Raw genomic sequence first — 12171 nt, forward strand, 5'->3', positions numbered from 1 at the left:
TTAACGTTTTTAGTTTACATTCGTGTTATGGATGTAAACACTTCTGAATCAGCTAGGCCTAGTATTCATCTAATAATAATAAAAAAAACAGGCATGTAACTTGACTATTGGCGCCGCAGTGACCAAAAAAGTGCCTAAGCACAGAAATTTAAGACAACCATAACTCGAAAACTATCAAAAATCGCGGAACATACATGGAGGTGATTTGGATAGCCCTAGTGCTAGTGAGTGATGCTCAACCTCTGGGCTTCGGCTTGACACTACTTTTTGGGACATCCTGTATATGTTTAATAGAAATTCTCAGAAAATCATTGTGGCAAAATCTAATTTAAGCTTGTAATTAAAACATAACACCAATTACCTAGACAAACTAAGCAGAGCTTGCATTATGGTTAATATTTCATAAACATTCATGAGTATAGTTAATGAGATTGTGTAGGTATAAAATCATAAAATTCAAAGTGGGGTTGAATCTCATCTAATATTGTTTTTAGTTTATAACTTTAAAGGTGATTACTTTTAAAATAGCCTAAGGATTCAGCAAAATCGAACAGAAATAATGTTAATAAGTATCTACCTAAATGTAAAACTATTTTACCAAATACCAATGCAAGTAGGTAGGTACCCAAAAGATACTGAAACATAACTTTGATATACTTTATTAGACTCTCATTTTCTGATAAGGGTTACTCAAGAGGGCCTAATGTCTTACGCAAGTACCTTCTACCTAACAGCGTCTCGCCAGAAGAACACATAAAAATGTAATCAAAAACTTATTTAATAAGTAGAGGCCTTACACTTTTTCCCATTTAACTTTCTCCCTTAACTGAATAACGATATGGATAAATACGAGCATCTATTTTATTACTGAAACCCTTAAAATGATAAAAAATAATACAATCAAAACCATTTAATAAAAAAGAATTTCTATCAAACAGACTTCAAAACAAAACTTGATTTGATCAAAAGTACTTACAGATACAAGTCTTTCATAATTTGAACTTCAATAAATCTATGCTTCAGATTATACGTATTTTGAACGTTGACTTGCAGTAGGTACACACATTTTTTTTAAATATGTACGAGTGTATTTATGGAAGTGATACTGAATGCTGAATTCTCATCATTCATCATCATCATTTCAGTCATAGGACGTCCACTACTGAACATAGGCCTCCTCCAATGCTTTCCATGTTGATCGATCGCTTCCCTGCCATTGAAGTAATATTACAGTACATTATAACTCAATGTTCCCTGCTATCTTTATGATGTCTGAAATTCTCAATTCTCAGTCTTTTCTAATGGCATTCTCCAGTCTGTTGTTGTCCACCTATCTATAGTAAATATAACTTGATTTTCATTTAAATCGTTAACGTACAATATTACTGTGAATACGTTAAGCCTAAAGATATTTTTTCTGCACTGCATAAATCATGTCCGTGTCATATAAATTCACTCCATGGCATGATATTTCATTTATAACATAGCTCCAATACGAAATTTTGCCACCAGAGCGTTAATTATTTACATGCATCATTATTAACGCCTATAGTAGACTGAAACACACTGACTGAAACGTCGGGAGGGTAAATATCTTATTTACCGTTAAAAAAGATATTGTTGCAATAAATCCCGTGAAGTGATAATTTTATAGTCAAAAATGCAACATAATAGTTTAAAATATTATGAAACATGCTGTTGGATTCTTAATGATGTTGTAGTTATATTATTTATTTTGTATAAATTCAGATGGTGAACTTGTTTGTCGTCCTTTAAAAAAATAAAAATAAAAAAATACGCGTAGATCACTGTTGCGGCTGCACACGACTGTCCTCCTTGGCCGCGACACTGGCCACCAAGAAAACGTCATGCGTTTTTCGACAACTAACTAATATCGATTTTCTTTTGTTTTTTCTTTCGCTCTCGACTCTTGAATTTTCACGCACTTTTTACATGTCGATTTTGATTGTAATTTATTGACATTAAAATTAACCCAGTTCTCATTTTTACCATAAAATATTAGTATTAAGTGGGACTTAGTTTGGGATTAGAAGCGTAGTGTAAAATGTCCAAGGATATTAATTATTTATTTATTTAATAAAAAAAATATATCTACGAAACCACGGAGGACGCTTACACATAAGATTTAGGTCCATCGAGCATTTATTTTATTTACTTTTGTTCCCAGTTCTGGTCAGCCTTCGTGCCGTGCGCTACCCAGAACAAGGATGCTGTACAGCTGACCCTGGAACAGATTGACGTCATCCGCCGCCTGGTGGACAAGTACCCTCATCATTTGCAGCTCGCGACCTCAGTTACAGGTAACTTTAAGACTTCTATTTGAGTGCTAGAAGTAAGTTAAGAAGGAAATTATTTAACAAACTGGTACTCAAAGGTTTCTGCTGGAGGGGTTGTTTTTTCTAAGTCAAATACAGCGTGACCTGTACGTGTATACCTACCGTAACAGCGATGTTACGTCACATGTCATCCTACCGCAAAAACCAACTTACACCCGGTTCACACATGTCTCCGTCTTACTGTTCCGTTTTATCGTGTACGTTTTTTGTATGTATTACTGTATACAGAATACTGTGTCATGTGTGAAGTCGCACAAGTACATACGCCATCGACGAAAAAAAAGCGTACACGATAAAACGGAACAGTAAAACGGAGACATGTGTGAACCGGGCGTTAGTTAAGGTAAGTGCCCCCTACTTCGGTATATTAAGGCTCTTACGACTTTAACATTTTATTTAAAAATAACCAAGCATGAAATCAGTATGAAAGCTTTTGTATGCTAAACTTTGGTCTTTTGACAGTAAGTTAATACATAATTTATACTTATATAGTTTGAACTTTTTTTTATATTATTTGTTCTGCGGACCTCTTGTTTGGATCCTGTTTCGTGACAAAATTTTGCTCTGTTTCTAAGTTCGTGAACTCATGTCCCCTATTTCGGGATAAGGTTTTATGCATACAGTTAGGATATTTTAATAATGATTAAGGGTTTAATAAATTTAATAACGATAATAAAATTTAGAATAAAATAAATATGTGAAATTGACGATATTACTTACCAATATTTCAGGTAAGTAATATCGTAAATTTCACATAATTATTAAGAAATAATGTGAATCTAGTATAATATTTTGATTTGTTAATTCTAACAATATGTGAAAATATTTTTATAACCATTACAAATGTAGGGGGGGGGGGAACTTAATCCCCCCCCTCGTACCCATAAAATTTAGATTTGTTATTTCTAGCGATATGTGAAAATATTTATATTAACCATTAGAAATGTGGGGGGGACTTACCGCCCCCCCTTCGTACCCATAAAATTTTGATTTGTAACACCCCCCCCCCCCTTCTCCCCATAATCCCACCCCTGGAGCTGTTTCAAGTGAGGGTAGCCCCCCCCCCCCCCCTGAAAATAACCCCAGATACGCCAATGACTCATAATAAAAAGTAAGTAATTAATTAATTTCTTAGGTAGGTAAGTATTAAAAACTAAAAAATATGTAGATTTCTTTGATGGTGTGTGTCATAAAAGTACCTAACACCATACATTTATATATCACGAACTTGGAAAAAAGTAACAATAATACGGTACCTTGTTTCGTGATACTGATTATTCCAAATTCCCCTAGTAAAATTCAAGGATTTTTGTCAAAATGTGTCAATTAACTATTATCTATCCCATATACAATACAAATAAACAAAGATAAATAAAACAAATCGAAATAAAACCAAAATTATGCTGGTACTACTTATGCTAATTTATCTTAAAATTGGTCATATATGTGAACTTCAAACTCGTGTCATATAAATTCTAGTGAACGAAACGTATACCGAATTTAGGTCATGAGAAACTTAAATAAATGCATTATTTGTTTCATAACTTACATTTAAATTATTATAAATAATTATTTAAAAACCAAGCATCAAAATGTTATCCATAATATCCTTGAATCGGTAGTGTCACGAAATAGGGGACACCCGAAAAATAATATGTACGCTATTTCGTGAGTCAATTAATCGTAATTTTAAAGGAATTCTACGTTTTCATATAACTTTTTTCTAAGCCAAATCAATTGTCAAGGAACACATGAAACCACTATTACAAGTTTTATTTAAATGGACGTTCCTTCGCCTATTTATAAGCTTAAGAAGTTGGAGCGCTAACCTTACGGTGAGCGCAACCTTTGCAAGCCGCACGGCTGTTTTTGGCTCTCTGAGAGTTTGAAGCTTCGTATTGCTCTCATTTTTGGCGCCACAATGTTGGTACTTGGTTTTTTAGATAGCTTAAATAATAGAGTTTTTGTAGTAATGAAGAATTTTTATACATAATATTCCATTTGCTTATTATTTGAGCTAGAAAAAAAACTTACGAACTTACGTACTATCACGAACTAGTAGCCGTTTACCTTAGTTATGCTCTGTCCCATAAATGACCTTAGCACACAATTTCTAACAAAAAAACAAACAAAACACTATTTATGAACCCAAGTAAATAAAACAAAACACTATAAAACAAAAGAGCCCTCTATTTCTTCCAATCAATCCATTCATGGCAGTTTAATTATGTAAAACTATTTGGTGCTAAGCGATCGGCATTCAGTGCCCGACGCAAAGGACGGTCTATGCCTGAGCTTAGATCGAAGTATCTAATATGCATTTACTGCCAACACAATGAGTCCCGATGGACTGAGGACGTCGTCCTGCATATTTAAATGAATATGTCGGCTAAATTCAGAAACCTATCCTAGTTCGAACCCCAGACATAAAGTGGTAATTCTCATATTCTCTCACTCACTTACTCCAAGCGTTAAGTACTCGTACCTAAATTGGAAGTACAAAATCTGTTTGAAAAAAATAAATAGCTGACCTATTTTTGTTATTAAAAATTAAATCACTCTGGTTAAGAAAAAACAAACTTGGGATAAAATAGGAAAACTTTTCATAGTTAAACATACTTAATTAATTTCTTCCAGAAAGTTTCATTTTGTTACCGGTTTCGTCCATAAGTCACTTTTTTATGAAAGCTGCGAGTTGATATAATTAAGAAATATTTTAACTAAGTCATATTATTCTATTTAGCGTACCAAAAGTAATAAATCCAACTAGGTAGTAGGTACGTGCCACGTATAAAACGTCGTAACAAAATTTTAAGAAAAGCACAAAATGGCGACGGAACAAATCCAGCCGTGTCCAGTTCGATCCAGTTTTAAAGTTACAAATTAGTTTAGCGCGGACGGAGGCGGCATCCTAATATACTGAGATTGCAATTCTTTCGGACCAAGAAAAAACTTGGGTTTCATTCTTTGTTTTCATTGTGAGTTTTGAAAAAGGTATTAACTGAGTTAAGAGAAAGATTTCAACATCTTTACAGCTTCCTTTAGCTCCGTGGCATTTTTTAAAAGTTTGCAAGTATCGCAGCAAAGTTTTGTATCTCAGATGCGACCAACTGAAACAAGTCAATAAACAAACTTATTTCTTAGATATTTTGGAATCCAATTCAGGTTTAATTTTATACTAAACTGCGATCTAAAGACCGCATCGCAAAATAAAACCGAAGATTACACGACCATCACTTCGTCTAACAAACTTACAACTTGCTACCGACTATCGATCTTCAGGAAAGTATCCTAATTCCAACTCATAAAATATTCATATACAATCTTCGAGTTGTGATGCATCGGCATTAATTCAGTTAGGAGTTCGAACAGCTGAATGTCGATAGAGGGGGGTTATATGGTGCTGATTGCAACCAATTCCGTAGTCACTGATTCTGCGAAACTCCATTATAAGCCTAGCCCTGACTTCGCTGGTTTCCGAAAAAATAAGAAATAAACAGTAATTACTTACTCTGAGAGATTATCAACGATCGCGATCATGTCATTTTGTTTGGTAGTTTTAGAAAAAGTAACTACGAGTACATTACTAATATGATCAACCTCTGAAGCAGAAACGCAAATATCTATATTTTTAGCTCCTTAACATTTTTTGTATGTATAAAATATTTTTTTTTGCGAAAAATTCAATTATTTTACTCCCTTTACAAAACCACGTTTCGTTAGTAAAAACAAACGTGTTTTTCCGAATCGAATTCAGATCTATTCGTTTATCATTTCAAAACTGTACATAGAAACTTCGCCATGGATAAACCTATTGTGAGATGCAAGCTCCCTCTGGCAGGTTCGGTGCAAAAAATATCCGATTTCATGCTTTTCGACCCGATCCGTAGACCGATAAATAAAACGGACAATCTAAGTCCGATCCAATTCGAGTTCAGGAGACAATCTAACTAGTGGTTCATAACGGACTGACGGAGCGCTCGGTGCATTTGAAGCGAATTGTTGTACACTTGTGTAAAGTATTTTGTAAAATATTTACTACTTTTATCTGGAAACCTACTGAAACCATACTTTATGATATTGGTATTGGTATAATACATTTTCGAAGCTCTCAGCATATTAATTTTTTATAATAATAGATGCCAATGTTAATTAATATCATTGCAATTCCAAAATTGTTACAAAAATATACTATCGAAACGAGTGGAATATTGCAGTTTAATGGTAACTGAAAACTATTTTCGTTCTGAGCGTAGGTACAGTCACGGAATGAAAAGGTTCGTCAGTTTTCAAATTGATTCCTTCAACGAATCGCGAGCACATATTACCTTTTGAAACTATGTTACAGAATAATCTCGAGTTAGAGAAAATAATCTTTTTCTTTGAAGCCACGATAGCCGAATGGTGAAGGGGTCGGACTGGCCGACTCGTGATCCGGGGAACGCGGGTTCGGTCCCCGCCGCCGCTCGACTATTGTGGTGAGCTCACTCGTGACACAAGCATATTTAGCTTAGTACGAGGGGCTAACGGGAGTATTAGTAATTTGTGTAATAACAAATTACTAATAATCTTTAAAAAAAAAAAATAAAAAAAAATAAAAAAAAAAAATCTTTAACTGTTCGTCAGTAAAGTTCAAAATTATTCAGATGAAAGTTGTTTGACGATTTATCTTGTCAAGAAGATTATTATGATATGATAAACTAAAACCTTCTTGTTGGTTCAAACTGTCATTATAATTTCTTTTAAATAAAAAATACTATTGTCAATTATTGGTCAATGTCATCATTGCATTGCACTGTGGGTCTAGACAAAGTGCCATTATAATCGCAAACCAGTCGAAAAGTGGTCGAAAAGCCCCTTTTTTGTATGGAATTTGACGGATTCGATTTTCGATTCGATCAAAAAGTGCGTTTTGTCTAGGGGGGCTGATGGGATAGAAAAATAAACAAGCAAAACCTTATTCGTTAGCAAACGTCATATTTATTTAAATGTTAGCAGCACTGTTTCTTGCACTTTTATGTTGGCAGGTTTGACTCTTACAGTACCTAGTGCAAGCGAAAACCGACACTAAGGTGACGAACCTTTTCATTCCGCGACTGTACATATTTGATTTACGCAAAAGTAAACATGTACCGCGATAGTAAATTTGAACGAAACGTTTACATAGCTAGAACCTAAATTAAAGTTTGAACTTCCAAGTGGTCATTTTGTAGCATCCTGAAATAAACTTTGGACCTCTCTGGCAAGGGGCAAGGTTTAGCTGCAATGAGATGGTTGTCGAGACCAAAAACTAGTTTGGGGCCTAGAGTTTAATCAAGGAACGTTGTGCCAATAGAAAACTGTTTTGCACTTAAGTGGATTAAAGTGGAGTAGGTTTTTCTTTGTTGTCACCGCTCGCGCTTGTATACCGACAGGCAGCGGAAAAACCTGGTTTTTAAACGCACATCACCAAAATAGTCAATGTTTTGGGTACATATTTTTTTACTTGTTAACATAAACTTTCAGTCGTAAAGGTCATCATTAACATCCCTTTGTTACTATCAGATTATTGATATAACGAGACAGAATAATGTTAAAGTTGACAAAAACTATCCTCTCCACAGAGCGACCGAAATAATCGGATCTATGATGGCCCTTCCAAACTATGCCAGTAGACCTTGTTAAAAATAATTGAGATGTTTATTTAAAAGTATTATAAAGCTATATATATTTCTTCAAAGCGATCGTGAAAAAGAAAAAGCTCAGGATTTCCCGCAGTAAAAGGCCGCTGTTTGTGCTTTCATGTCTAGAAATGCAAATGTCTTGAATTTAAAACCGGTATAACAGTCTTGTTTCACCGACAATATTTAAATATACATTTCCTGGTATTTGCACATATTCTGTGTGCATGATTTTTATTACTTCTCCGCGACTTTTATGGAACAGTGAATACTGAAAATAAAAAGGAACTTATTTACTGGATGCAATATAAGATGAGAGAACTAGGTATGCTCGGTTGCATTTACAAACAATTTTGTTTCCATCTAGCTGCAATTCCGTCTTAGTCTGGGATGAAAATATATTTTTGCTAGACTATATCGGCATATTTGATATTTCTGCAGCCTTGCCCTGATTTGTATTTCTGCCGATAGGTCAACGTGACCATGCATATTTGGTAGAGCCAAATGTGAGCCTATGACGTAAATTGTTCACTTTCTAGAGCAGATAGCAGCATTGTATTTGTAGACTAACCGAAGCTGAAATCGTAGAAATTATCTTAATATACTAATCATTTATTTTACTTTACCTTTCAACAGACATCCTGCAAGCTCACAGCGCTCGTCCGCGTAAGATCGCCTCCCTGATCGGCATCGAAGGTGGCCACTCCATCGCCAACTCCCTTGGAGTCCTCCGCAGCTACTACCAACTCGGAGTGAGGTACATGACCCTCACGCACACCTGCAATACACCATGGTGAGTACTTTCTATTGACTACGAAATGCGCGTGTGCGAATGCCTCAAGATTGTAGTTCTTCAAGAACTGAAACATGAGTAGCCACTTTACTAGTAGATAAAGTTTTTGACGTAAAAGTTCTAAAGCACGAAGTTAATTTGCTGATAATGTAATTCTGCATAATATGCGGTATTGTTTGAATAATAACAAAAAACATACAAGTTCCTGTAACTAACCGTGGTTAGAACATGTCCTATATTACCATGGCTCATTTGGATACAAAATGTTGTAAGTGTACGCAGATTTGGTTTAGACATTTAGTTAAAAAGTTGTTCAGGTTAAAACAACTTCAAACGTTATAACATCTATGTAGCGCAAAAGTGATTTAAAAAAAACTAACATAGCGCTGAAACCGTGCGCGAAAAGCAAATGTTTACAGTGCCGAAACAAACTCTCGCCAAAGGAAAAGTATCTGCCGATTTTTCCCTACGTAAAAAGGGTTATTTTCGAAACAAGTTTTATCCTGACTGCATATTTCCACGTTCAAAATCAAATGTAATCCGATGATAGGCAAAGACGGCGCCGTGAAAGTTGCCCGGGCATAAATCAGATTGCCGCTTAGCGCGCGTTTATAGAGAAGCGAACCTTGTATCTGGATGTCGATAACAGTATTTGTTATGTGAACAAGATCATGTTTCACACGTAGGAACTTTTTACACCTGTAAATAGTGGAGATATGAAGTTCCATGTACGAGTACCTAAGTAACTTTGTTAAAGAACACGCGTTGAGTGCAGATTTTTATCTTCATTATCTAATTTATTCTTAGTTCCACTTCCACTTGATCATGATATTAACCGAAAATATAGAATAAGCCCAATCCGTAAACATTGTTACTAATGCAAATCAATGAAAAAATACTGACATCATAAAAGGGGAAAGCTAATCCAAACTTTTTGTTGGCCGTATTCCCTTCGCATATTATCAGTAGACTTTTCCTACGGGTCGGGCGCCCCTTCAATTCAAAGGAAGGCTGTCGCACTTCCCTACTGATGTCACTGGTGATAAAAAGTATAACTTTGACTTACTATAGTTTTCTCCAGAAGTCATTTCATTCGGATGTATTTAAGAAGTTAATCAGAAACAAGCGTTTAATTTATTATTTATTTATTGTAAGAAAGTGACACGCTGGAATTTAAATAGGATCAGGGTACGAACCGTGATATAATCTTGTTCGCATACTGCGCCGGACAGCGGGATTAAAAGGCGGGTTAATTGCTTCAAATCAGAGCGAAATGCGCCTGGTGTCAAGAGCAAACGCCTAACAAAGTCCGGCTCGGTTTTGATTAAACGGGCTGATAATCTGAAATAACTGAGTATTAAGGCCCTTAGCATTATGGTTGAAGCAGATGCAACTTTTTGAAGTACCCGCAGCGATTGCTACTTAAAGCAACTAAAGGTTAAATTGAAATTTACTCCGATTTTGTACATAATTCTGCGATTACACAACGCCAAAATCATGCTTTCAAATTGCCAGAAATTTCGTACTTGGTAACATAAAAGTATATGAGGAGGGTGAATGAATAAATTGACTACAAATACGACAACTTTTAAAAGAAATCATCAAACATTTTTTTACCAAATTACAACCAAGGGGTTTATTACACCGTAAAACAATTCGATTATCGACACAATCGTGCTTCACACCCATACGAGCATCCCAGGGTGAGTAGAGACGATTATATTGTAATCGATTTGCTGAGTCAGGGGTTACCTGATTAAAATTGAACTGCTTCGGTCAAGCTGATGCCAATTCCAATTATAAACTGCAAAACTTGCCGCTATTTAGGTACAGATTCAACCCCAATGTTTTAGTTTTAGTTTCCTAAAATACTCGTAGATAATTCACGTAATAATTCAAATTCAAATCCAAAATTATTATTATGGTTTATCAATAGCCAGTGGATTCCAGACCAACATGAAGTTCACTTTAACTTTAGTTAAAATCAATTTATTTTCTAGTCTCCAACTAGCAAAACCAAACGGAAATAAAAATGTCTCAAATTATTTCGTACCAACTAAAAGAAAAAGCCTTAACATAAAAATGTGTGTTATTAAATTTGCTCATAACATAATCGTTTAAAACACATTACATTTGCTTAGTTTTAGTTGTTACAGCAGTGCCTCAAAGACAAAAAAATATCTTATTATTACCCGAGCTAAAACAGAAATCTTATAAGTAATATTCGTGTAAACAGAGGTTCTTTTCAAAAGAAAAAGGTTCCTTTCTTTCATTTGATTAAATTTCAGTAACGATGCTTTAATAGATCCGATTATTGTTGATGCCCCGTCTCAGCTACAACGAAATTGTTTTATTCAATTATGCGGGCTCTGTGACAGTATGGCGACCTAATGTCTTTGACGTAGATTGCCGTAGTGGACAATTGAAGTGCAAATTGAATTCTCTGTGGTATGGCGAAGTGCCAGGTTATCCAAACCGAATTATTTAAAAATATGGTGATACGATTAATGCAAGAACGTAGGTAAGGAACGACCGGATCATACTCAGAAATGTCCCAAAAAATAATGTAGTCTTCGTATTAAAATTTGCAAAAATATGTGCCGTACCTTACTTACAACTCAACCCATGTCTTTATAGTCACCAAAGTATTTTGTATACCAACTCAAATCTGAAAACACTTTGAGGTCATTTATTTCAGTTCTTTTTCTTAAACTACCTGATAAAGTTATTCATGATCACAATATGAGTAAAATAAATCATTTATAGTTGTATAGGGTGCAGTGTAAGGATCAAGTTGGCAAAACAATGAATGCAGATCATTGGTTGGAACATTGAAATCTCTCTACAGGCTGACAGATGGAAAATCTAAATAAATTGTGCTTACTATCCATTACCAGTTTTAAACAACAAACGCTGCTTTAGAAAGCACGTTGATCCGTCGTCCCTAAAACATTAAGACCCATAGAAGAAGATGTTAGATGTATACCTATTTTTTCCGTACACAAGGCGGTTATGAAGAAAATTGATTTTTTATCCTACTAGTAGTAACACAATAACCAGTTTCAAACAACAAACCCTGCTTTAGTCTGCTTTAGAAGGCACGTTGATCCGTCGTCCCTAAAACGTTAAGACCCATAGAAGATGATAGATGTATACCTAATTTTTCCGTACACGAGAAGGATATAAAGAAAATTTATTTTTCATCCTATACGAGTAGCAATGGATGATGACGAAGCTTTTCAATTACACTTATCAAATTCAATCTAAAAGTCGTGCTCTAACAACCACCGTTCAACCACCCTCAGATTTGGGGATGGAATCCAAATCGCTGAATATTTATAATGTATTGATCGAATCAGTT

At 35.0% G+C, this 12171-nt stretch overlaps 1 protein-coding gene across 1 annotated transcript in view; it reads left to right on the forward strand.

The window, feature by feature from the left end:
• LOC135086787 (dipeptidase 1-like) overlaps nt 1-12171 on the forward strand; it is a 229171-nt gene that overhangs the window by 166612 nt on the left and 50388 nt on the right. The window contains exons 5-6 of the mRNA XM_063981579.1: nt 2189-2321; nt 8654-8810. Coding sequence (XP_063837649.1) covers nt 2189-2321; nt 8654-8810 — 290 coding nt within the window. The remainder of the gene's footprint in view (nt 1-2188; nt 2322-8653; nt 8811-12171) is intronic.

This window comes from Ostrinia nubilalis, chromosome Z (genome assembly GCF_963855985.1).
Source record: "Ostrinia nubilalis chromosome Z, ilOstNubi1.1, whole genome shotgun sequence".
In the NCBI taxonomy this organism is placed as follows: domain Eukaryota; kingdom Metazoa; phylum Arthropoda; class Insecta; order Lepidoptera; family Crambidae; genus Ostrinia; species Ostrinia nubilalis.